This window comes from Molothrus aeneus, unplaced genomic scaffold (assembly GCF_037042795.1).
Source record: "Molothrus aeneus isolate 106 unplaced genomic scaffold, BPBGC_Maene_1.0 scaffold_36, whole genome shotgun sequence".
In the NCBI taxonomy this organism is placed as follows: domain Eukaryota; kingdom Metazoa; phylum Chordata; class Aves; order Passeriformes; family Icteridae; genus Molothrus; species Molothrus aeneus.
The window spans coordinates 268333-295748 of record NW_027099027.1 but is presented as its reverse complement, the minus strand read 5'-3'; the positions used below and the strand labels follow the sequence as shown (position 1 = coordinate 295748).

Below are 27416 nucleotides of genomic sequence, written 5' to 3'. Positions count from 1 at the left end.
AGCTGGCAATGTCCCAGTGGCACCTGTGTCCTGTGGGCCCCACTTTGCCAAAGCAGAGCCTTGGCTCCATGAGATTCCAGGCTGTCCCAATGCTCTGCTGAGTTCCACGAGGCTGTGCTGTGTCACAATGGACACTGAGTTCCACCTGCCCTGGCAATATCCAAGTGGCCCCTGGCTTCCATGAGGCCCCGTTGTGTTTGCAGGTGACACTTGGTTCCCCAAGATGTCATTGTCACGCCGCTCTCCTGGGTGCCCTGAGGCCTTGCTGTGTGTGAGAAATGACCGCTACTTTTAAAATTTTAAGGTTGATTCAGCCTTGAAAAAAATTACAACAAAGGACTGAAACAGGAGAAATCACAGCACTGGGAGCCCTTCCCCACCCCGTGGCTATCAGCCACACGGCTCCTTCACAAATTGGCTGCTCCTCCTTTTAGACTTTTGGTGTTGCACCAGGTAATCCTAGCCCCACCCAAAGTCTGTCAGGTAACTCTTTGTGGCCGTCCATTGGTGGAGAATGCTTTCTTGCAACCTGACTGGAGAGCAGGTGTTGCCATGCCTGCCTTCCAGTGACAAACCTGCCCTCCCCAAATGCCCCAACCACCAAGGCCATTACAAGGGGAGGGAAAGAGGACTATGGGGGACAGATGACAATAACATCACTACACATCTTAACACACACATAGTATCTATCTCCTCACTGTGAGACCCAACTATGACATCACTCATCTGTAACACTGTGCAATAATGGAGCCTTGTTCCTACCAGACCTGGCAATGTCCCAGTGGCACCTGTGTCCCATGAGGCCCCACATGGTCAAAGCAGAGCCTTGGCTTAACAACTGACCCTTGTTTCCTTGAGATTCCATTTGTGAAAAACACGTTCACTCTCCTGTGAAAATGTACAAAGTTTAATAAGGGACAATGGGAGACCAGGACCCTGGAGCAAAGGTTATTACGGCCGGGTGCCTCTTGGCGCTCAGCCAGGAGCACCCTGTTACCTTTGGGGATCCCCTGAAATACCTTTCCCCTTACATCAGCCTGTTGCATATTCATAGAGCCTCATGCATACCCATAAACTACTTTACATATTCCAGGAATGATTTTACATGGCCCCTCCTTGGGTCTGCCTTTTCAGAGCATGTGTGTTTCTTGGCTGTGGTTTTGGCTCCTTCTCTTTATCACCTCCAGGTTTTGGGCCTTGGTGCACTCTGCCTTCAGACGGGGAGTGCTGATAGTTGGCAGATCTGTACAGGTGTCCTCATCCTGGGTGCATTGGATGTTATCCCACCCAAGCAGGCAGTTTAACACAAGCAGCTATTTCACTGAGCTCAATTAACAACAGAAATAAAAACTATATCTTTAGAACAAAGTTACTTTAACATCACACATATAAAATCCATTTTAATATTTGCAAAATCCAATATTATGATATTTATCTATAACAGGGTGAAGGAGCCCTGGCCCAGGCTCTGGCCCATGGGGACACGGCGACGCTGCTGGGGGGTCCCTGTCCCCCTATGCCACCCCCAGGGCCCCGGCCCCCCGTCCCCGTGTCAGGCTCTGGGGTCGATCTCGTGGAGCATCCTCTGGGGGAGGCTGCGGGGCCGGGGGGACCCGGGGGGACCGGGGACCCCGCTGTGCACGAGCAGGGTTGGATGGCTCTGGGGGGAGCTGTGAGGGGACCGGGGCAGAGTGACCTCCCCAGGGACCTCACACAGCCCCCGTGATGTCACATTGCCCCTCTGATGTCACACAGCCCCTGTGATGTCACACAGCCCCTGTGATGTCACACTGCCCCTGTGATGTCACACAGTGCAGTAAACCCCATGGACTAACTTGCACTGCTTGATAATAAGGCCAGATAAGAGGCTTTATTAACACAGCCCCTGTGATGTCACACAACCACTCTCTTATGTCACACAACCTCCATATGATGTCATTCAGCTGCTATGTGATGTCACAAAGCAGATTTGTGATGTCACAGTCACCCTGTGATGTCACAGCCTTCTCTGTGGCATCACACAGCTGCTCTGTGACTCTGGGTCACAACCCACATTGTGATGTCACAGAGCCGCCTTCTGTGATGTCACAGCTAGCTCTGTGATGTCACAACCCCCTCAATGCTGTCACACAGCCCACTCTGTGCTGTCACACAGCCCCTTGCTGCCATCCCAGCTGCTCTGTGGCTCTGGGACACAGCCCCAGAGGTGCTGCTGTGACACAGCCCCCGCGGGGACATCCCACAGCCCCGGCCAGTGCTGAGCCCCTGTGAGCTCTGTCTGTGCCCTGCTCGTGTCCCTGAGGGGCCCTGGCAGTGCCCCAGCCCTGCTGGGCTGTGCACAGGAGCTGCTCCTGGCCAGAGCTGTCTCTCTGCAGCTCTGCTGCCCTTGCCAGGAGCTGCCTCTGGGCCAGGAGCCCGGCCCAGCTCAGCAGCACAGACACAGCACAAGGACTTTAATCACCCTCTGGGCCTTTGCTGCTCTTTGCATCACACCCAGTCCCTCAGAGTGGGCTCAAAGACTTCTCAAGAGCTCAGAGTGAGATTGAAATACTGAAGTTTCTTGTACTTTAAAGAGATCCCTGTGAGGGACAGCACTGAGAAAGTGTCCCCGGGTTCCAGGGAGGGCAGAACACTGGAGGCACTGATGGCAGCTGGGGACAAACAAGGCAAAGGTGTCTCTGGTGCTGAGCAAACCTGTATTTGTTTCAGGAATGCAAAGGGCCAAGCCCTGAGCCCCAGGGCCTGGGCAGGCAGATCCTGTCCCTCCCTCCTTGCTCAGGGCTCTTCCTGGGATGGGCACTGGCATGTGGGGATGGGCAATGCCAAGGGCAGGAGCGTGGGGCGGCCCCTGCCAGGCTGCTGAGCAGGGACAAGGAGGCAATGAGGCCCCAGGCCTGCAAGGGTCACTTGTCCCCTCCTGGCTCAGGTCCAGGGCCAGCAGCCATGGCCAAAGCGCTGCCCAGGTTGGCTCTGTCAGGGCTGTCTTGCAGCTGCTGCCCATCCCTGTGCCCTGTGCAGCCCAGGCTGTCCCACCGTGTCCCTGCCCTGGCCTCTGTCCCTGCAGGCTCTGGGCATCCCCCGGCTGCCCCACCTGGCTGGGCCCTTCCTTTGCTGACAGCTCTGCCTCCTGCCTGCCCCTGCCTGCCCACACAAAGCCTGGGGCTGCTCCAGGCTCCTGCTGGGGACGTGTTGCACCACAGCCCTGCCCTGACAGGGAAATTCCTTTCTCCTTGAGCCACTCTGGGCCTCCCCAGCTGCCCTTGGCGTTGATTCTTTCTCTCTCTGGCTGTTTTCCACTATGTCAAAAGGATCCACCATCCCTGAAATCGCTCTTTAAACACTCTCATGGCTCTGCTCCACTGTCCTCAGTCTCCACCCCACTGAGCACAGAGCTCCTTTGTCCCTATACAGTACTCATGTTCCCAAGGCCTCCAAACCCCTCCTTGGGACATCTCTGGGCCCTCTCCAAGGTGTTTCCAAATGAAAACATTCGGCTCAGAGTCTAAAGAAATCACCAGAGGACAGGGCCAGCCTGACCTGTCTGTCCTGGCTACTTTTGTCTGGGAGCAATCCTTGGATATACAGAATTTGGGAGGCTAAATTCTAATTTTGGCCATGGTCCCTGGACAAGAAGGCTGGTTCTTTTCCATAGGAATGAAGGAACAGAGCCCCAGTGTTTCAGGGGCAGATGAGAGGTGACCACCAGAGGCCAAGGCCAGCCAGAGCTGGCAGGTTTTGTTTTGTGAGATACCCTTGCATAGAGGGAATTATTTTAGGGAGAGTACCCATTTTGGCAATGGGCATCTGAAAAGTCAGACAGCTCTTTTCCATAGCAAGGAAAGCACAGAGCCCCAGTGCTCCAGGAGCTGATGAGAGGCAGCCCTTGACACCCCAAGATCAGCCAGAGCTGTCAGGTGGCCCCTGGGAGGCCAAGCCAGCCAGAGCCGTTCCATGTTCCCTGGGTTCCATGGGGCCCCACAGTGTCCCAATGGTCCCTTGCTTCCATGGGGCCCTGAGGTTTCATAATGCCCCCTTGGTGACACGAGGCCCTGAAGGTTGGAATGGTCTCCATGGTTCCACCAGGCCCCACAGAGCCACAATGGTCTCTGGGTCCATGGAGCCCCTCTGTGTCACCATGGCCCCTTGGTTCCATGGGCTCCAGTGGTGCCACAATGATCCCCTTGGTTCCATGGGCTCCAGTGGTGCCACAATGATCCCCTTGGTTCCATGGGCTCCAGTGGTGCCACAATGATCCCCTTGGTTCCATGAGGTCCCCACAGTGTCCCAGGGATCTCCACGGGAAGGAAAGAACCCAGCCCCACTGTTGCAGGTGCAGCCACCAGAGGCCCAGGCCAGCCAGCCTTGACGGTACTGGCAGATTTTGCCTGGGAGCAACCCTTGGATATTGAGAATTTCAGAGGTGGAATCCCAATTTCAGACATGGACACTGGAGGAGAAGGATGGTTCTTTTCCATAGGAAGGAAAGCACAGAACACCGGTGGTGTTTCAGGGGCAGATGAAAGGCGGCCATCAGAGGCCAAGGCCAGCCAGACCTCTCTGTCCTGGCAGCTTTTGTCTGAAAGCAACCCTTGGATATTGGGAATTTGGGAGGTGGAACCCCAATTTCGGCCGTTTCTGCATGGATAAGAAAGACGGTTCTTTTCCATAGGAAGGAAAGCACCCAGCCCCAGTGTTTGGACAGCAGGGGAGAGGCACCCCCAGGAGGCCAAGGGCAGCCAGACCTGTCTGTCCTGGCAGCTTTCACCTGGGAGCAATCCTTGGATGTACGGAGTTTTGGAGGTGGAATCCCAGTTTTGGCCATGGTCAAGATGGGTGTTTTTGCCCATAGGAAAGTAAAGCACAAAGTCCAAGTGTTTAGGAAGAAGATGAGAGGTGGCCACCCTCAGGCCAAGCCAGCCAGACCTGTCTCTCCTGGCACCTTTTGTCTCGGGGCTTTCCTTGGACATTGGGCATTTTGGAGGGGGAATCTCAGTTTTGGCTGTGGGTGCCTGGACAGGAAGAAAAGTTCTTGTCATAAGGAAGGAAAGCACCCAGCCTCAGTGTTTCAGAGGCAGATGAGGGCCAGCCCTCAGGAAGCCAAGGCCAGCCAGACTTGTCAGTCCTGGCAGCTTTTGTCTGGGAGCTATCCTTGGATATAATGAATTCCAGAGACAGTTGCCCAGTTTTGGCCATGAGTGCCTGGTTGAGATGGAGGGTTTTTTCCCACAAGAAATAAAAGTGATAGTGGAGCCCTGGAAAATGTTAAAAATCGTCTTTGAAAATATTGGGCTTTGTGTTTTCTCAGGTCACTGCACCTGCCTAAGCAGTATGATAAAAGATATAATTGTTAGATGTGGTGATTGTTTAGTAATTAAATATAATTATTATATAACCATAAGAAGAATCGTGAGAAACTATGTTGGAAATTTAAAGGGGGCTATGTTTAGCTGAAATCTGTGCATACAATAGAAGAATATAAGTTTAATAATTACATGAAAGTTATGTAACGATAGAGGATAAAACACGTTCACCTCAAATGTGTGGTCGGAATCAGATTTGGGTGGAAACTACCCCGATTCCCAGAGCTCTTGAATAAAAAGCACCGCATATAATCGCTGATGTGATTATGTGTTTCTGAACGCTAACATTTTGGCGACCCCGGATGGGACCCTGCGGGTGCTGCTGAGCGAGTTTCGCGACTCGACCGAGCTCCAGCCGGCACCGAGGGATTCTCGGGAAGCTCGATCGGCCACGATTGCTTCTGCCACTCATAATGTCCCCGGGAGAAAGGTAAGGTGCTTTTTACTTTGGTTTGGGTGCCTGCCAATGAGACGCAGCGAAAGCTACGCTTGGCTGGGCTAAAGGAATTCCTGCTGGTACAAGCCCAGGCACCATTCCATAAGACAATCGTGAAAGCGTTGCTGGTTCGGCAATTTGTGGTATATTTGGAATGGAGAAACTTAAAGGGATTTTGGGTGGCAACACCTCTATCCCGCAAAGTTCTCCTTTGGGGTGCTTATTAGCACATTGGAAACAGGGTAATTTTGGGGAAGAATTACGTAAAGCTAAGTTGATTGATTATTGTAATACATGGTGGCCAGAATATGCCTCGGAGAATGGTGAAAAATGGCCAAAATACGGGACTCTGCAATATAACACTATTTCACAGTTACTGTCATTGTGTAAACAAGAAGGAAAATGGGATGAGGTTCCGTATGTTGATTTGTTTTTCTATTTACGGGGAAAGCCAGAATGGCAGGATGAATGTGGATTAATGATGGTTAAAACAACTGCAAGCAATAAGTGTGGGGTTTGTGAGGAACGTTGTTTAGAAAACTTGGCGTTGAAAGAAAGCCTGAGTAGGGAAAATTATACAGATATTGATTTACAGGTAGCTCCAATAGGAACAAGAGAACCTAACCCTACTCCACCTGTTCCATCTGTCCCTATCCCACTGCCTGCTCCTACCCCACCTAGTCCTGAACCTGTCTCGTCTATTACACCCTTCCCTCTTTATTCTCCTCTCCCATCGTCACCTGATCCCTCTTCCTCGGAAGATGAGCAAAACCTAACTGTGGTTAGAAAGGAGAGAGAGAGAATCAACGATGGGGTAGCCCACAGAACCAGGAGTCGGTCTAACCTTGCCCCAGTTATGGATAGAAAAGACATAGGCAGACAAAAACGGACTGTAATTGCCCCCTTGCGACAAAGTGTAGGAGTGGAAGGGCCAGTATTAATAAAAGTGCCTTTCTCTGCTGCAGATTTAGTTATTTGGAAACAATCAGCCAGAATTTATAGAGAAAATCCTGATAAAATGGCATGAGTATTAAAAATGGTTATAAAACCTCAAAATCCTGACTGGGATGACATACAATTATATATATATATATATAATAACATATTATATTAATATATCTAATATATATTTATATATAGTATATTAATATATCTAATATATTAATATTAGATACTTTGATGGATTCTACTGAGAAAGAGATGGTACTTAAGGCAGCCAAAGAAAGGGTAAGAGAGAACATCAGAAACAGACTCGTAACAGGGAATTTAGATGAGAATTTCCCAATTGAGGATCCAAATTGGAACCCTAATTTATTTTGCGATATCGGGAGACTACGGAAATATCAAGAGTGGATCCAAATAGGAGTTCAGAATGCTGTGCCCAAAACTATAAATTGGTCTAAACTATATGAAGTTCAGCAGGAAAAGACAATGTCCAGACTTGAACAACCAGTTTCACCAGGGCAATCAGTGCCAGCAGGTTACCAAGGGGATGGTTTTGGGGGAGTATACCAGCTGACTAGACATAGAGCCAGTAGAACAAGTTAAGGAACCTGTTATAAATAAACAATTAGGACATAAAGAGGTCAAATTTCTAATAGATACAGGAGCTACTCACTCGGTATTGAATGATTTGCAAGGACAAATTGGGGACAAGGAAACAACAATAGTCGGCGCTACAGGGAAAGAGGAAAAACGGCCATTCTTGCAACCCCTAGATTTGTGTTTTGGGAACAAAGTTATAACACACGAATTCCTATACGTACCTGAGTGTCCAATTCCGCTTTTAGGGAGAGATTTGCTAGCGAAACTTGATGCGGTAATAACCTTTGAAAATGGGGAGCTTATAATGAAAGAATCAAAGACAGGACAGATTTTAATGATCAAAGAAAAACCTGTTCCCTCTACCCCTAGGGAGGTAGGAGATGAAGTGATTCCCTCTGTATGGGAGACAGATATACCAGGGAAATCTAAATTGGCACAACCAGTGCATGTAGAGTTAAAAGAAGGGGCGAGGGCTCTACAAGTCAAACACTATTCCATAAAACCAGAAGCATGGCAAGGAATAGTAAAGATTTTTGAGAAATTCTTGAAATACCAAATTTTAGAAGAATGTGAATCAGAATTTACTACACCAATATTTCCAGTGAAGAAGCCAAATGGTGAATATAGATTAGTGCAGGATTTGAGAGCAATAAATAAAATAACAAAGGACATTTATTCAGTGGTAACAAATCCTTACACATTGCTAACATCCGTAAAGGAGATATATAAGTGGTTTAGTGTAATTGATTTAAAAGATGCCTTTTTCTGCATCCCCCTTGACAAAGAAAGTAGGAAACTGTTTGCCTGTGAGTGGGAAAACCCAGGGAATGGGAGAAAGACCCAGCTCACCTGGACACGATATAAGAACTCGCCGACCCTATTCGGAAACCAGCTGGCAAAGGAGCTGGAGATTTGGACCGAGAGTGGGCAAGTACCAAGAGACCAATACCTGTTGTTGCAGTATGTTGATGATATACTGATAGCTACAGAAGAAAAGCAACCTCTATAAAGGTAACCATTGATATTTTAAATTCCCTGGGAATGGGAGGTTATAAAGTACCCAGAGGAAAGGCACAAATTGCCCAACAGACTGTGATCTACCTGGGATGTGAAATTTCACAAGGGCAACGAAAACTAGGCACTAACCGTATCCAAGCTATTTGTGCTATTCCAGAGCCCCAGAATCTACATGAGCTGCGAGTCTTCCTCGGGATGGCAGGATGGTGTCACCTGTGGATCATGGACTATGGACGGATTGCGAAACCCCTGTGTGAAGCTCAGAAGATGCAGCCATTCACCTGGGGCAAGCCGCAGAAAGAAGCCTTCCTAAAATTAAAGGAACCACTGACAACTGCTCCAGCATTAGGGTTACCTGATCTGTCTAAAGATTTTCAGCTGTTTGTCCATGAAAGGCTGCGCCTAGCACTCGGAGTCCTGACCCAAGGTCTGGGAAGCTGGAAAAGGCCGGTGGGCTACTTTTCCAAACAACTTGACAGCATAAGTGCCGGGTGGCCTCCATGTCTGCGGGCAGTCGCAGCCACTGTGATGCTGATACAAGAAGCCAGGAAGCTCACGATGGGAAGGCACATAGATGTCAATGTACCACACATGGTAACCACTGTCTTAGAGCAGAAGGGGGCCATTGGCTATCCCCAAGCAGGATGATGAAATTCCAGGTAGTCCTGACTGAGCAGGATGATGTCACATTAAAAACAACTAACCTTTTGAATCCAGCTTTGTTCCTAGGTACCACAACTGAAGAAGGCCCATTAGAGCATGACTGTGTAGAGGTAATAGAGTACACCTACTCAGCAAGGGAAGACCTGAAAGACGTCCCACCAGAGCAGCCAGAGTGGGAGCTGTTTACAGATGGGAGCAGCTTCGTGGAAAACGGAACCAGATACGCTGGGTATGCGGTAACAACAGTCAGTACAGCAGTGGAGGCAAAGGCATTACCACCAAATACATCTGCCCAGAAGGCAGAACTGGTTGCTTTAACCAGGACACTAGAATTAAGTGAAGGGAAAAGGGTAAATATCTGGACTGACTCAAAATATACTTTTGGAGTGGTGCATGTACATGGAGCACTGTGGAAAGAAAGAGGACTATTGTCCTTCTCAAGGTACGCACATTAAACATCAGGATGCAGTCCTGCAATTGATAAAATCAGTACAAAAACCTGAACAAGTGGCAATCATACACTGCAAAGCACACCAATCAGGAAACTCCAAAATCTGTGAGGGAAATCAAAAGGCAGACTGGACAGCCCGACAGGTTGCTCGAGAGGTGCAAACAACAATGGCATTGATACCTTTAAAGCTCAATGTATCCCAATTCAATTTGCCTCCAGAACCAAAATATTCAGTAGAAGATGAGAGACTGGCACGTTTGCTAAATGCACAAAAGAATTCAGAAGGATGGTATGTGACTGCACAAGGACAGATAGAGGTACCCCCCTTGATAATGAGAGAAGTTCTACAAATTAAACATAACGAATGTCACTGGGGAGCAGAGGCATTGGTAAAATTGCTAAAGCAGAGTTTAATTTCGGTATGGATGTTAACAATGGCAAAATCAGTAATGTCAAAGTGTGATATCTGCTTGAAAAACAACCCAGTGGCTAGACGACAGGCACAGCTAGGAAGAATTCGGATAGGAATAGAGCCAGGAGACTATTGGCAGGTAGATTTTGTAGACTTGCCAAGAACTCGAGGATACAAATACCTGTTAGTGGGGGTTGACACATTCTCTGGGTGGCCAGAAGCCCTTCCCTGTCGCACCAACCAAGCAAAGGAAACAGTAAAGTGGTTACTACAGGAGATTATTCCCAGGTTCGGGGTGCCCCTAGGGTATCATCAGATAGGGGGCCCCATTTCATAGCTACGTAGTAAGAGAGGTAAGTAGATTGCTGGGGATAACTTGGGACCTCCACACACCGTGGAGACCCCAGTCAAGTGGACAGGTAGAGAGGATGAATCAGACACTAAAGAGGCAAATCAGTAAAATATGCCAAGAAGCCAAATTGCAGTGGCCCCAGGCTTTGCCAATAGCACTGTTGAGGATTCGGATAAAGCCTAGGAGTGGGATGTCAGTCAGTCCTTATGAGATATTGCATGGGAAACCATGTGAATCTCCTGAGCCTAACCCTAATGTGCACGTCACAGGAAAGCAGGAAGTGTATAATTATGTTCTGTCTCTCGGGAAAACTTTAGCTCGGCTCCGGAGCATCCTGGTGTGGAATAGACCACTGACTCTCGAGAACCCAGTTCATAACATACATCCAGGAGACGAGGTGTACATCAAGAACTGGAAAGAAGAACCGCTGAAAGAAAAGTGGAGTGGGCCCCACCAGGTACTGCTGACCACCTTTACAGCAGCCAAAGTAGCCGGCGTGGACCCCTGGATTCACTACACCCGAGTGAAGAAAATCCATCCTGGATCACGGACTGTGTAAACTCTGGAACCAACAAGGCTGCAGATAAGATGTGTTTAATCACTTTGAGAATGCTATCAGTAATTGTGCTAACGCTATGGTCATTAATGTCTTTGGGATGTGGAATGCAAAAAGATCAACTAACCACTCTTCATTCTAGAATGAAGAGAGAGGTACAAACAGAAACACAGGTGATAAAGGTTTCTAATGCAGTTTGGGCTGAGAATGTAATGATTGGATTAGTCAAAGCCTTTGCCAAAATGCAAAACACCTGTAGAATAACTGCCTGTCTGCCAATACCAAAGGCAGCAGGAGACCCAGTAAATTGGGGAATCATAACATCAAAACTACCTGAAATACAAAACAACAAATCAACAAAACAATTGCATGCAAACAGGTACCTGAGTCGAGGCAAGTAGTCAAGGAAACTTGGGAGAAAATAGGAACATGGATGAGACCCATGGGCCAGAAAGACTGTATTCTAAGTGATGGCACACTAGGAACCCCTATGGGAGAATCAGGAGGCATCACACAATGGCAATGCTATTTGCCACACTATAAAAAGATTATAGAAAATGTTACAGAAACCACTCTGGTATGGAAGTGTGAGGCCAAGGATCAGGAAGGTCAGACAGAGCCTTGGGACAGTGCGTGGTCTGTGAGTATCCTTCAAAGATTCCAATGTATGGCAAACACCCCTTGGTGCATTAAGTGGGAAGGCTCCGAGAATGAAACAGATCCAGCAGTAACAAACACTGCCACCAGTAGCAGAACGAGGGCAGACAAAGTAAGTTGGTGGGCATGTAATAAAACTTATGACTGCACTTCTGATGATGCAGAGATAAAGCAGATGCCACCACTGGCAATAGCCCTACAAACTGGCTGTGCTTGCAGAGGGATCAGACATAAACAAGGCAGAGTGAATTATAAAGCAGTTGTAGGATGTACCAGGAGTACAGTCCGAGGTCCAGGACAATTTGTATGGGCAGCAAGCGATGGCACCTGGACTTTCCCATCTGCCTGTAGATGGGAAAGTAAAGGAAATTACTTTAGGCCTCCCAACCTGTGGTGGTTTGACAAGAAATGTGTTTTTTGGGATACTGTGTTTTTGGCTAATAGATATTCAGACTTTAATATTGGCATTTAACCTGGCCATTGAGACATGGACACGCTTCTGAGAACACGGGGTTAAAAGCAGAACTCTCCCCTGGGAGGGTTCTCTTGGGTTTCCGGCGGGAAAGAGTTCGGGTCTCTCCCCCGGCCCAGCTGCTGGCTGGGCAGGGGGAGGGGAAAGCCATGAGGCCGAGAGAGGTAGGCCTGAGCCCGGGGCTGGAAGGGTGGAAGAGAGAGAGAGAGAGAGACCGGGAGTCATCGGGCAGCTCCCCCCCGAGAGACACAGAGAGAGAGAGAGAAAGAGAGCTGCTGCCTGAGACTGTAACCTTGAGACTGGATAAACATGGGCCTGTGCCGGCAGCACGGCTGGGACGGAGAAGAAGGGGGGAGGGAGTGCAGCCGGCCGCTTGTAGGAGCTTTTAACCCCTTTTTAGAGAATGAGAACTTTACAGAACATTGACCTTTCCTAGAAGATAGAGTAGAAGATGAGGAAGAAATGAGCCAGTGTGAGAGAAGTCTGGGCGAGTGAGAGATAGTAGAAGAATAGAGAAGAATCTTAGTATTTGAGAAGAGATGATAGAGTAGCTTTTGCTGGACTCTTTTTGTATAGCCATGGACAGTACCATGTTCCTTGTGACACAGAGACTGCATTCTAGGGGGAGGCAATGGCCTCAGAACCAAGAGGGTTCAGTGTTGATGCCCCTCGGCCCCAGGGGGTGAAAAAATATGGGGGGGACAGGTGTCCCAAAAGAGAGATTGTGGGGACAGGTGTCCCAAAGGAGAAACTGTGCCTTTTTTAGATCGGGACAGAGCATCCTTAAAAGACAACCCTAGAAGCAGTTCTGGTCCGTGTTCAGTAGTGAGAGCACTGGACATAGAAAAGAAGAAGTCACGACGGCAGATGTACTCCGGGCAGTGCCACGAGTGACACAGAAACACACGAGGCTTCAGCTGTGTTTCCAGGAGAAGCCCATAGTACAAGAAAGACTCCTCTCCTCTTGATGAACTGAAGATTGATTGTCTAAAAAGTGATGCTGGACCGAGAGTTGGTGATTTGAAGAACCAAATGTATTGCGTTAGAAATTTGGTGAGGAGAAGAAGAAATGCACTTGTGAAGTTTTCATTTTCCCTGTGTGTGTGTTCCTTTTTATCTATAGTTGTAGAGTAGTTAATAAAGTTCTAGTTCTTTTTTCCCTAAGTAAGAGCCTACTTTGCTTATTCCTAGTCACATCTCACAGCAGAAACCAAGAAGAAAGTATCTTCATGGAGGCACTGGCATTGTGCCAGTGTCAAACCATGACATTTTTGGTTCCCTGACCGGGAATCGAATTTTGGAAGAATGATAAGATAAAGTTGTGAGTAAAGCTGTGAGATAGGACCAAAAAAGAATAAGAACAAAGCATGTATTGAGTTAAAGTAGATGCATAGTAAAATCTAGAAATGAAAGTTTTCTTGTTTTGTAGAAGTGTTGAAGTGTTTTGTAATTTTGTTAATAATTTTAGAAAGTGTGTTCTCAGAAGCGAAGAGTAAAATGTGGTGGTTTGACAAGAAATGTGTTTTTTGGGATACTGTGTTTTTGGCCAATAGATATTCAGACTTTAATATTGGCATTTAACCTGGCCATTGAGACATGGACATGCCTCTGAGAACACGGGGTTAAAAGCAGAGCTCTCCCCTGGGAGGGTCCTCTTGGGTTTCCGGCGAGAAAGAGTTCGGGTCTCTCCCCCAGCCCAGCTGCTGGCTGGGCAGGGGGAGGGGAAAGCCATGTGGCCGGAAGAGGTAGGCCTGAGCCCGGGGGTGGAAGGGTGGAAGAGAGAAAGAGAGAGAGACCGGGAGTCATCGGGCAGCTCCCCCCCGAGAGACACAGAGAGAGAGAGAGAAAGAGAGCTGCTGCCTGAGACTGTAACCTTGAGACTGGATAAACATGGGCCTGTGCCGGCAGCACGGCTGGGACGGAGAAGAAGGGGGGAGGGAATGCAGCCGGCCGCTTTTAACCCCTTTTTAGAGAATGAGAACTTTACAGAACATTGACCTTTCCTAGAAGATAGAGTAGAAGATGAGGAAGAAATGAGCCAGTGTGAGAGAAGTCTGGGCGAGTGAGAGATAGTAGAAGAATAGAGAAGAATCCTAGTATTTGAGAAGAGATGATAGAGTAGCTTTTGCTGGACTCTTTTTGTATAGCCATGGACAGTACCATGTTCCTTGTGACACAGAGACTGCATTCTAGGGGGAGGCAATGGCCTCAGAACCAAGAGGATTCAGTGTTGATGCCCCTCGGCCCCAGGGGGTGAAAAAATATGGGGGGGACAGGTGTCCCAAAAGAGAGATTGTGGGGACAGGTGTCCCAAAGGAGAAACTGTGCCTTTTTTAGATCGGGACAGAGCATCCTTAAAAGACAACCCTAGAAGCAGTTCTGGTCCGTGTTCAGTAGTGAGAGCACTGGACATAGAAAAGAAGAAGTCACGACGGCAGATGTACTCCGGGCGGTGCCACGAGTGACACAGAAACACACGAGGCTTCAGCTGTGTTTCCAGGAGAAGCCCATAGTACAAGAAAGACTCCTCTCCTCTTGATGAACTGAAGATTGATTGTCTAAAAAGTGATGCTAGACCGAGAGTTAGTGATTTGAAGAACCAAATGTATTGCGTTAGAAATTTGGTGAGGAGAAGAAGAAATGCACTTGTGAAGTTTTCATTTTCCCTGTGTGTGTGTTCCTTTTTATCTATAGTTGTAGAGTAGTTAATAAAGTTCTAGTTCTTTTTTCCCTAAGTAAGAGCCTACTTTGCTTATTCCTAGTCACATCTCACAGCAGAAACCAAGAAGAAAGTATCTTCATGGAAGCACTGGCATTGTGCCAGTGTCAAACCATGACGCAACCTCATGTCCAATTTGGAAAAGTCCCCATTTAATAGAAAACATGAGCTTGTGCAGATAAGAGCAAGACGAGAAGTTCTAGACAATGAAAATCCAGATGACACTTGGCAAGAACCCTCTGGTGGAGTGAAATTTGGGTGGGCCCTAGAGTCTTTGCTTGGTCCTACAGCAAACTATCAGAGTAGAAGATGCTGTACAAACTTACAGGTCAGGTAGATAGACTGGCAAGAGTCACCCGGGAAGGATTTAAAGAATTAAACGTACAATTACAAGCCACCACAAAAGTGACTTTACAAAATCGATTAGCCTTAGATTTGTTACTCCTGAAAGAGCATGGAGTATGTGGATTTTTAAAGGGACGGGTTGGTCATTGCTGCGTTCACATCCCAAATGTAACTGCAGATGTAGAATATGACATCAATCAGCTGAAACAAAGAGAGCATGAAGCACAAGAAGAGCAAAAGGTTTTGACTACGACCTGGCTCGGCAAAATCTTTAAAGGGTTAGGGTGGAATGTGAGTTGATGGATTAAATCTGTCATTGAGAGTGTGATAATCTTACTAATTGTATTCTTAGCAATTTGGTTAGTTCACAGCATCTTAAAGGGAGAGATACAGAAGAAAACATCCTGGAACCAGAAGATAATAAAGGCACTGACACGAGATCCACGCCCACCATCTTCTGGTTCTCCAGTTCGTGACAGCATCCACAACAACGTTTACATCAACCATGGACTTGAAGAACGTCAAGAATAAATTGAGAAATAAAGGCCTGTATCAAGTGAAAACATTTACACCTACAGTGAAGTGAAAATGCTTTCAAAGGGGGGAGAATGATAGTGGGGCCCTGGAAAAATGTCAAAAATAGACACTGAAAATGTTAGGCTTTGTGCTTGCCAGATAATGTGAAATTGCACCTGTGTAAGCAGTACATGACAAATGATATAATTGTTAGATGTGATGATTGTTTAGTAATTAAATATAATTATTGTTTAATCATAAGAAGAATCATGAGAAACTATGTTGGAAGTTTGAGGGGGGCCACAAGGAGCCCATGCTTGGCTGAAATCTATGTATACAATAGAAGAATATAAGTTCAATCATTAACATGAAAGTTATATAAGGATAGAATATAAAAACATGTTCATCCTGAACCCATGTCGGAGTCAGATTTGGGTTGGTACCCCTGACACCCAGAGCTCTTCAATAATAGCACCTGCATATAATCATTCTGGTGATTATGTGTTTCTGAACGCTAATATACCCAGTAAAGTGTTAAACCCTTCCCAGTTGCTGTGCATGAGGCTCTATGAATATGCACCAGGCTGATGTAAGGGGAAAGGTATTTCAGGGGATCCCCAAAGGTAACAGGGTGCTCCTGGCTGAGTGCCAAGATGCACCCGGCCGTAATAACCTTTGCTCCATGGTCCTGGTCTCCCATTGTTCTTTATGAAACTTTTTAGATTTTCACAGGAGAGTGAACGTGTTTTTCACACTTTTAAATGGTTGAAGTTTTTTCATTTTTCACGGGAGGGAGTTTTGAAGAGCTGCAAGTGGCCAATCTGCCTGCAACAAGCACCATTCCACGGGCTCTTGTCCCCTTTCCCGACACGTCTGCTGCAGCTCATGGAGGGTAAAGCCCTGGAGGCTCCTTATGGGCGGTTATGGACGATTGCAGGCAGCACCTCCATGCCCTGGATCAGCGGTGCCCACTCCAGGGAACCCCCACGTGTTCCAGTTTCTGTGAAGCTGCCTGTGAAAAACACATTCACTCTCCTGTGAAAATGTAAACAGGTTAATAAAGGACTTTAATAAAAGTTTAATGGGGGACCAGGACCATGGAGCAAAGGTTATTACGGCCGGGTGCATCTTGGTGCTCAGCCAGGAGCACCCTGTTACCTTCGGGGATCCCCTGAAATACCTTTCCCCTTACATCAGCCTGGTGCATATTCATAGACCCTCATGCACAGCAAACTTTTCCCCCAAACTAGTTTACATCTTCCAAGAACTGTTTAGCATGGCTCTCCCTTGGATCTGCCTTTTTAGAGCATGCAGATTCCTTGGTTGTGGTTTTAGTCCATTCTCTTTATCACCTCCAGTTTTTGGGCCTTGGTGCACTCTGCCTTCAGACGGGGAGTGCTGATAGTTGGCAGATCTGTACAGGTGTCCTCATCCCGTGTGCATTGGATGTTATCCCATCCAAGCAGGCAGTTTAACACAAGCAGCCTTTTCACAAGCTTAATTAACGACAGAAATAAAAACTATATAACAAAATATATATATAATTTACATATATATTTAAATATATATATATATATATAAAATATATATATTTAAAAAATATATATATAATTTACTTTATAAAACAGTCCTAGCCCATATTTGATCCCAGTCTGTGTGGTCCTGATCCATATGGTCCCAGTCCCTGGGATCCCAGTCCATACAGTCCCAGTCCATATTTGGTCCCACTTCAGGCTATCCTGGTCTGGAGGGTTCTGATCCACACGATCCCCATCCATGTGATCCCAGTCCAGGTGATCCCAGCCCATCTTTGATCCCAACCCATATTTGATCCCAGCCCATATTTGATCCCAGCCGATATTTGATCCCAGTCTGTGGGGTCCTGCACACACTCCCTGGGTCTGGAATTCCAGTTCCCAGCCAGGAAAAAATGTTCCTGCCCTTGAACTTCCTTCCTATCCCCTCAACAAATTGCAATAAAATTATAAACAAAGAAATAATAATTGAAATTAAATAAATTATAATAAAAATAAAATATAAAAATCTCAAGTCTTCTTTACAATACTCCAACAATGATTCAACTCAAACCAACAATAACTATTACTATAATATTACCAATGCATATAACTAAACAAATTATATATCAAGAAATACCTTTTGAAAATTTTAACTCGATGACTAATGTACTTTAGATAAAAAATATGTAAAGAAATTAACATGTAATCTAACACCTCTTAGTTAAACAATTCATATTACAAATATACTAAACACAAAACCAAACACCACTATAATTTCTCAGACATTTCAACCAAAAAATTAAACTTTAATAATATCCTTAAGTACTCTTGAAAAATTAAAATTATTTTCAAAAGATTAATGGTGTGCGGGTGGTTTTATTTCGATATTGGTTTTTGGATTGTTTGGGTTAGATGATTTAAAAAATGGGATTTTTATAGGAATTGAATGAGAAGGTGGCACTCTGCAAACAGAACTGAGTGAAAATGAACGGGACAGGAATCAGTAACTCTGAAAGTTTTATTTGCTATCAAATACATCCCACACATCCAGCCCCAAACAATCCCCATCCCATTGCTCCAAATTGAGATCCCACTTCTCCCAATCTCCTTCCAACTCCATCTCAACCTGACAGCTGTGGAATGGAGTGAGTTTCGCCTGGGATTGAGTTTTTTGAGGGAACAAGGAATTTGAGGTGGAATTGAGCCCTTTGGGGTTAAAATTCAGTTATTTTCAGTGGAATTTGAGTGGTTTTGAGGTGACTGTTCCATCCCCCCGGACTTTTGGAGGACAGAGAGATGGAGAAGAGAAAAAAATTCAGGCCAAACCAAAGGACAAGCAGCCAGGTGTGTTCCTAACATGGATCACAGGGAATGTGAGTGAACAGGGCTGGGCCCAAAGTGCCTCCTCCAGTGGGGGATGGAGCTGCAGCAGCGCACGAAGCTCTTCCCACACTCGGGGCACTCGCAGGGCTTCCCTTACCGGTGCCTCCGTTGGTGTTGGGCCAAGTTAGAACTGCAGGAGAAGCTCTTCCCACACTGGGGACACTCGTAGGGCCTCTCCCCAGTGTGGATGCGCTGGTGGGTGACAAGGGTAGAGTTGTACTTGAATCCCTTCCTGCAGTCTGGGCAGCGGAAGGGCCTCTCCTCTGTGTGAATCCGATAGTGCCGGAGGAGATCAGAGCTGGTCTGAAACCTCTTCCTGCATTTATCACACTCGTAGGGCCTCTCCCCTGTGTGGATGCCCCGGTGCTTGACAAGGTCAGAGTTGTACTTGAATCCCTTCCCGCAGTCGGGGCATTGGAAGGGCCTCTCCTCTCTGTGACTCTGGTAGTGTCGGTGAAGATTGGACCTGGTCTGAAAGCTCCTCCCACACTCGGAGCACTCAAAGGGTCTCTCCCCAGTGTGGGTCCTCTGGTGCAGGATCAGGCTTGAGCCCCAGCTGAAGCTCTTCCCACACTCCCCACACTCGTAGGGCTTTTCCCCAGTGTGGATCCTCTGGTGCTCGATGAGGTTGGACTTCCTCCTGAAGCTCTTCCCACACTCCACGCACGTGTGGGGCTTCTCCCCATCATGGAGCTGCTCATGGAGCACCAGCTCCGAGCTCTGGCTCCATCTCCGGCCGCCTTCCCGGCCCAGGCTGGCTCTTTCCCCCTCACATCCCCGCCATCTGCGTTTGCAGCCCCTCCTCGTGCGGCATCTCCGGGCCTTTTCCTCCCCGTTGGCTTCCTGCGCCGTGGAGCCGCTCAAAACGGCCTCTGCCACCAGGTTCTGCCGCGGGCATTTGTCCTCCCTGCTCTCCATGCTCAGCTCCTGCTCTGGGCGAGGAAGGACAAGGACAGCATGGGATTTGCCTCCGTGCCACAGGCAAGGGCAACGAGATCCCCCCAGGGCTGTGCTGTAGCCGGGGGCCGTGCTGGGCTGGGAGATGGAGCAGCACAGAGGGGAAAGGGGCACTGACTTCTTCCTCACCTGCCTCAGTGTCCTGGGGCATCTTCCTCTTCCTATCAGCCTCCCAGGGGTTGCAATGGGAAATCCTGGTTTGGAGAAAACAAGGGATGAGCACATTGAGTTTGAAGTTTCCTCTGCCCAAGTCCATCTCTACAAGTCACCGGCCATGTGGGCTCCAGAAAAACCTCCCAAACACCAAGATTCAGCCCTGAAAAAGCCTCCCAGGAGTTCCCCATCCCTGGTCCCTCCCCTCTGGTGTTTGCGGGTTCCCCCCTGTCCCAGCTGCTGGGGTCACGCTTGCATTGGGGGTCCCCCTTCTCCTCGGTGCCTGCCCTGCCCAGGCTGCTGGCAGTGCCAGCAATGCCAAAAGCTCCCCACTCTTGGCTCTCCCCATTTTGGGATGCCGGGGCTGTTTGGGCTCCCGGGCTCCCTTCTCCCCTCATTCTCTGCTCTGGGCTGCAGCGGCTCCAAGGAGTCCCCCCTGCCCCTCTCCAGGCTCTTGAGGCTCCCGCCAATGGCGGCGCTCCCCCCTCTCTGGCCTCCCCACTTTGGCCTCCTGGGGGACACAGGGCTCTGCTCCTCCAGGCTGCCTCTGCCGGCAGCCGCCACCGCCACCCCCCGATGTCCCCCCGAGGGGCCTTTTCCGCTCAGCCTTGGACTTCTTCATTCTCCAAACATCCCCCCAAAAACCCAACCCAGGGACCCCCCGGGATATGCGGGCCGGGCTCCCCCTCCCCGCCCACCTGCGCCATGGGGGGGGGGGGGGGGGCGATGATCCCACAGGTGGGGGCTGCGAATTCAGGCAGGGATCGAGACCGAGTGGCTCCCTCAGCTCAGCCTTGATCCACCATTGCACTTCCTCTTCCTCCCGCTCCTCCTCTGTCCTATCTCCATCTCCCCCCTAACCCCGCCTCCTTCACTGCTCTTTCTCCTCCTGCTCCTCCTCTTCCATCCCCCGTCCTCCTCCTCCTCTGTCTTATCCCCACCTCCTGCTCCTCTTTCATCCCGCTCCTTCCATTCCTTCTTCTCCTCCTCCCCCCTTACTCGCCTCCTCCTTCCCCTCCATCCCTGCCCTTCCCTCCCTCCTCCTCCTCCCCCAGCAGCAGCCACACCCTCGGTGCCCCGTTCCCGCAGCCCTCGCAGCCCGCGGCAGCAGCGGCGATGGAGCCGGGACAGGTCGGCCTGGGCAGCGCGGGGCTCTCGGCTGCTCCCAGCCGCTGCGGGCGGGGGGAACCCGGCCCGAGCCAAAGGAGAGGCAAACTGGGCAAACTGGGAGCTGCACATCCAAACTGGGCCTTGCTGGGGACCCTGCCTGGCCACTGCCAGCCCTTGGGGCTCCTCTCGGCACATCCGCCAGGGGGGAACGCACACAGGCCTGGGGGATCCCAGCAGTGGCAGCACTGCCAGGGACTGGGCTGCACTGGGATCGTACTGGGACTGACTGGGGCTGTACTGGCTTTGTTCTGACATCATACTAAGATTATACTGGGATCATACTGGGAGTGACTGGGACTGTACTGGGTTTGTACTGATATCATGCTGGGATTATACTGCCATACCGGGGCAGACTGTGATTGCACTGATGGATACTGGGATCATGCTGGGATCATACTGAGATCATACTGGGAGCGAGTAGGAGCCTGCGGGGGGCAGTTAACACCATGTTATGGGCAAATGGGATATACTGGGAGTGACTGGGATTATGCTGAGGGTGACTGGGAACAGCTGTGAACAACTGCGATCATGCCAGGAGCAACTGGGAGTGACTGGCTGCATGTTGGGGGTGATTGGAAACTGCTGGGCTTATACTGGGATGAACTGGGATCATGCTGGAGCTGACTGGGATCATTCTGGCAGTGAGTGCCACTACACTGAGGCTGACTGGGAGTGCTTGGGAGCAAATGGGATCATACTGGAAGGAACTGGAAAGATGCTGGAGGGAACTGCGCTACACTGGGACATACTGGGAGTGACTGGAACAAAAGTGAGGGTGAAAGAGAGCAACTGGAACCATGTGGAGCACAACTGGTTCATACTGGCAGGGACTGGGAGCACACTGGGCTCATCTCTGGATCATACTGGGAGGGACTGGACTAATACTGGGAGGATCTGAGAGGGACTGGGAGCACACCCTGCACATCATCCCCCAGACTGGGCCTGACTGGGAGCAACTGGGAGCACGCTGGCAGCAAATGGCATCATACTGGGACTGACTGGGCTGATCTAGGAAGCAACTGGAACCACACTGGAGGCAGCTGGGACCATACTGGGAGAGAGTGGAAGCAACTGGGATTATACTGGGACCCCACTGGGAGGGCTGGCATGTGACTGGGATCAAACTGGAGCTTACTGGGATCATATTGGGGTTGAAAGGGAGCGACTGGGATCACACTTTGGGCTACTGGGAGCAGCTGAGGGAAACTGGGATGATGCTGCAAGCAAACTGGAGGAACTGGGAAGGACTGGATGCATGCTGGAGGCAACTGGGATCTACTGAGCATGACTGGGGATCATACTGGGATAACTGACACCTTACTGGGGCCACTGGAAGTGCCTGGAAATGACTGCAGACATGCTGGGGGCAACTGGGATATACTGGGAGTGTCTGGAACCATACTGGGGGCAACTGGAACCACACTGGGAACAACTGGGACCATGCTGGGGAGAACTGGGACCACACTGGGGGCAACTGGGAGTGAGTGGGACCATGCTGGGAGGGACTGGGATCATCTGGGGAGTGACTGGGAGTAGAGCAGGGGCAACTGGGTCCAACTGGGACCATCCTGGGAGTGTCTGTAACCATAGGGGAGTGATGGAAGCACACTGGGAACAGCTGGGCCCATGCTGGGAGCAACTGGGATCACACTGGGGGCACTGGCATCAGACTGGGAGTGACTGGGAGCAACTGGGATTAGACTGCAAGGGACTGGGATCATACTGGGAGTGGCTACACTCATTCTGGGTTTATACTGGGTGTGAATGGAACCCGACTGGGGCTTACTGGGAGCTACTGGGCCCATGTTGGGAGGAAAATGTGACACACTAGGAGCAACTGGGATCGGCTGGAAGGTTCTGGATCCATGCTGAGAGGACTGAGACTACAACTGGGGTAACTGGGATCATACTGGGAGCAACTGGGGCCACCCTTTGAGCAACAGATGGAAACTGGGATGATGCTAGAGAAAACTGGGAGGAACTGGGAAAGACTGGGATCATTCTGAAGTAACTGAAACATACTGGGAGTGTCTCTAACCATATTGGGGGCACTGGAACCACACTGGGAACAGCTGGGATCATGCTGGGAGCAACTGGGATCACACTGGGATCCCAGTGAGAGCAGCTGAGTCCATGCTGGGTTACACTGGGATCTCATTGAGAGCAACTGGAATCACACTGGGATTGACTGGGAGTGGCTGGTTTTGTGGATTTTGGGGGTTTGGATTTTGTGGGATTTTCTTGGCATTTTGAGGGGGAGTTTTTCTGGGGGTGTTTGGGGGTTTATTGAAATTTCTTGTGGCTTTTTTTGAATTTAGGGGTTTTTACTGGGATTTTGTTGGGATTTTTTGGGATTCTCAGAAATTCCGGGGGTTTATTGGGATTTTTAGGGGATTTTGGGGCATTTTATTGGAATTGTGGTGGCATTCAGAGGGATTAATTGGGGATTTGGGGGGGTTTGGGTGTTGCCAGGATTTCTTTGGGTCTTGGGGGAGATTTTGTGCGGCTTTTTCTGTTTTTTTGGGACATCTTTGGAGGATTTGCAGACTTTAATCAGGATTCTTAGGGTTATTGGGATTCCAAATGATTTTGTGGGCTTTTATTGGGATTCTAGGGTGTTCTAATGGGATTTTGAGAGATTTAATTGGGATTTTGTGGGTTTTATTTGGGCTTTTGGGGCTTTGAAGGAGATTTTGGTGCCTCTCAGCCCTTCCCCAAAACCGGGGCATGCCCCAAAGACCCCTAAAATTCCACTAAAACCCCACAAAATCTCCAAAAATTGCAAGGAAACCCTAAGAAAACCCAGAGAATCTCCAAAAATCCCAGTGGAACTCTCCAAAATTTAAAAAAACTCACTAAATTTTCAATAAATTCCCCCCAAAAAACCCCACCACCCCAAAAAAACCCCAAAAATCCAAAACCTCCCCAAATCAACAAAACCCCCAAAATCACGTACCCATCTCAAAACCCAATAATTCTCCCCAAAAACCCCAATACTTCCCCCCAAACTCCAAACAAAATCCCCCAAGTCCCCAAAAACCCTCTCAGAACCCCAAAATCCCCACAAACCCCCCCAGACTCAGTGGGGCCATCCTGGATCAGGGGGCACCGGCCGGTGGAACAGGAGCCACTTCAGGGGGCCCTGGGAGCTTTTTGGGGAGGGGGCACCATGGGAGACCCCCCCAAAAACCGGGGGGGGGGAACCCCTGCTGTGCCCCCTCCCCCCGAAACCCCCAGACCCCGGTTCAGGGTGGGCCTGGGACCCCCCGGGACCCCCAAACCTCCCCCAGGACCCCTCCAGGAACGCCCAACCCCGCAGAGCCCTCCAAGCTTGGCCCAGGACCACTCTGAACGCCCAAACCCTCCCCAGGACCCCCCAAACCTCCCCAGGACTCCGCAAACCTCCCCAGGACCCTCAAACACCCCCAGTTCTCCCCAAAATTCTACCCAGACCTACCTGAGACCCCCCCAATCCATCAGACTGTCCCAAATCCCCCTCAGACCCGTCAATCCCCTTCCCCCAAAACCCTAAGATATCCCCTCAGACTCTCCCAAGTTTCTCAAGACCCACCTCAAAACACCCCAGATCCACTCACAATCCTCCAGTTCCACTCAAAATCCCCAGACACTCTGAATTTCCCTCAGTTCCCCCTAAACCCACCTGAGAACGCTCCAGATCCTCTCAAGCTTCCCCCAAAGCTCCCTATAGGCCCCTCAGTCCCACCAAAGCCTCCTCAGACCCCCTCATTCCCCCCAAACCCACCGCACTCCCCCGTGTTTCCCGTCAATGCCCCCTAAAATCCCCAATTTCCCCTCAGACCCGCCCCAAACCCCCCCAGTTTCCCCACGGCCCCACCTCAGTTGCGCTCTCCCCTCACAATCTCCCGCCTCCGCTGCGTGCAAGGGCTCCCAGCCAATAGCAACACGCCCCACCCCGAACCAAGCAATCACGGGCTGCCTGTCCCCAAGCCAACCAATCACGGTACGGCTCTTCTCAGCAATGCCCGCCTTCCCAGCGCCTCCCCAGCCAATCAGAGGCGAGCCAGAAGCGGCGCCCCCTTCCCCGCTGCCGCTGGGACCCGCCAGGCTCGGGACAGGAGCGGGAGGGGCCTGAGAGGGGATTGGGGGGGGGGGGCGGGGGAGGGTCCAGGAGGGTCTGGGGGTTTGGGGGGGTCTGGGGAGGGGTCCTGGGGCATTGTGGGGGGACCTGGGGGCTGCGGATGGGTCCTGAGAGGGGTCTCGAGGAGGGGCCGCGAGACATGAGACACTCATGCCACAGTGTAAGCTGTAAGCTTCCTTAGCCAATCGTGTTATGACACACAAACCTCCAGCACTGCATCCTAAACTTCTTGTTTACCATTGGAACTACTTTGATTTTCTCTAGATCTTGAATTCTAAAACACTAAACTTTCCTCCACTATACTTTCCTCCCCGCGTTTCTGCTATGAACTAGAAATCCGCATTCTCCCTTCTAGCACCTCTGTTTGGAAGCCCTTTCCAAGGTGTCCGATCAAATCCTGTGTTTAAGTCTAAGCTTTGCTGACAAGACCAAAGGTCTGAGACTTCCCTGCATTTGGCTTTCCAGCAACACTGATGCTGTTAGTTCCAGAGTGCCCAGGATGCATCGGGCAAGTCAGCTCTGGCAGGAAGAAGGCGGCTGCCAGGGGGCTGCTTGTGGCCTCTGACAGCCCCATTGCTCAGGGCTTGCCAGCGCCCCAGCCCCTCAGGCCCTGCCCCAGTGCGGCCAAGCTGCCCGGCAGCAGCGCCGCAGCCCCACAGCAGCTCCAGAGCAGCCCCATGCAGAGGCACCTGGGAGCCCTCAGCAAGGCAGCCAGCAGCAGACGGGCAGCAGGGCACGGATGGCGCTTCCTGCCTGGCACAGGGCTTGTGGCCATCTCCAGGCAGCGCTCTGGCAGGGATCCCCGCAGCTCCGGCCCCTGCCCAGCCGCTCTGTGGGCAGCACAAAGGCTTCAGCAGAACCACCAAAGGAGGCCAAGGGCCTTCTGGCCATTTCCCCTTGCCCACTGCACGCCTGGGCAGCTGGCTGAGCACAAGCACCCTTTATCCCCTCTTCCCCTAGGCCCTGCGGAGCCTGGGCAGCAAAAGAAAGATCCTGGCAGTCTGTGTATTAGAACACAGTCTATATTAATATAGTAAAGGGGAAAAAAAAAAAAAAAAAAGAAAAGAACATTCTTGAAGTAAAAGAAAAGAACATTCTTGAAGTAAAAGAAAATTCCTCCTGACTCAGGTGGCCCCAGCAAAAAGAGCTTCTGGGATCAGCTCTCCACAGAGCTGCAGCAGGGCAGGCAGCCGAGCAGTGACAGACGAGGCCGTGTCTTCCATGCCCTGCGCAGGTGATTTTGGAGCCACTGGAAGCTGGAGATGGGAGCCCGCTCTCCTGACTTGAGGATGCAGAGGGTTTGAATTGCCAGGCTTCCGACGGCGAGGCTGATGTCATTTGTTTTGTCTTCAAGGGCTGCAAGAGAGAGCAACAGAGCCACGGTCAGAGCCGGATGTGCGGGGAGCCGAGGAGAGCCCCCAGCAAGGGCCATGCCAGCCGGCTCTTGCCATGGCCAGGAGGGAGCAGGGAGCAAGGCGATCAGGCCGAAGCTGCGGGCCACCAATGGCCCCCGTGGCCCTGAAAGCTCAGTGTGCTCTGGCCACGGGAGCAGAGCCCTCCGCAGCCGGGGCAGGGCTTGCAGCTCCCCCCGGCAGCCCCCGCTGCCAGCCCGCTGCCCTCACTCACCAGTGCAGATCAGCTGCAGCTCTCGCTGCTGCCCCCTCAGGCGCCGCCCGGCCATGCCTGTGAACACAGAGCCTGTCACGGCGGCAGCGGCACAGCTCCCTGCCAGCGGCGCTGCCGGCGCTGTGGCCACACGGGCTGCTGGCCCAGCAGGGCTCAGCCCGGCCCTTGGCGCACGCTGCCGCCCCAGGGCACGGCTGCCAGAGGGCGGCAGCAGCAATGCCCAGGCCAGGCGGGGCTCCACGGCGCCCGGGCCCGGCTGGCGCTGCCGGGGCAGCAGGCGGGACCGGGGCCGAGCTGCAGCGGGCCGGGCCGGGGAGGGAGCACGGGCTCGTGGCTCACCCATGAAGCTGATGGCCGCCTCTCGCAGGGGCTCCTGCGGGCTCTGCAGGTAGCGCAGGGCCCGGCGCAGGTGCTCGGCCGCTCGGCTCCTGTCCTCTGCCAGCTGCAGAGAGCGGCAGGAGGGAAGGCTTGGTGCGGGCTCAGCCCCTGGGCCGGGCGCTGCCTGCGCCCAGCCCCAGCCTCCCCTGCCCGCACAGCCCTGAGACGCGGCCAGCAGCCACCGGCCAAGGGCTCCCGAGGGGAGGGGGCAGCGGGCCGGCTGCTGCCCGGGGAGCCGCGGTGCCGCCCCGCAGCCCCGCCGGGCCGGGGCTCCACGGGCACCCGGCTCGGGCCCACGGGAGCCTGGAGAGGAGCCCGCGCGGCCTCTGGCTGCCGCAGCGGGCAGGGGCACAGCTGCCCGGCCCGCACACTGAGCGCCGCCCTCAGGGGCCTTCTCCAGCCTGAGCCTGGGCCTTGCAGGCCCTCCTTACCAGGCACTCGCTGAACTTGCACAGTTTCTGCTCCTTCACCAGCTTCTTGAGATCCCTCCTCTTCATCAACTTGACCGCACAAAGCAGCGCTTCCCGAGAAGCCTGGAGAGCAGCAGGGACGCCGAGATGGCCCCACAGCCCAGGGCACGGCACCCGCATCCCCGTGCCATGGCCTGCGGG

The 27416-nt window shown here is 51.0% G+C and overlaps 1 protein-coding gene and 1 pseudogene across 1 annotated transcript in view; one reads left to right on the top strand and one right to left on the bottom strand.

Moving 5' to 3' along the window:
- Positions 1 to 27416, top strand: part of LOC136570728 (uncharacterized) — a 2607743-nt pseudogene that overhangs the window by 2333761 nt on the left and 246566 nt on the right.
- The window catches only part of LOC136570729 (uncharacterized), a 2347277-nt gene that overhangs the window by 2185540 nt on the left and 134321 nt on the right, over positions 1 to 27416 (bottom strand). The window contains 1 exon segment of the mRNA XM_066571173.1: positions 18456 to 19141. Coding sequence (XP_066427270.1) covers positions 18456 to 19141 — 686 coding nt within the window.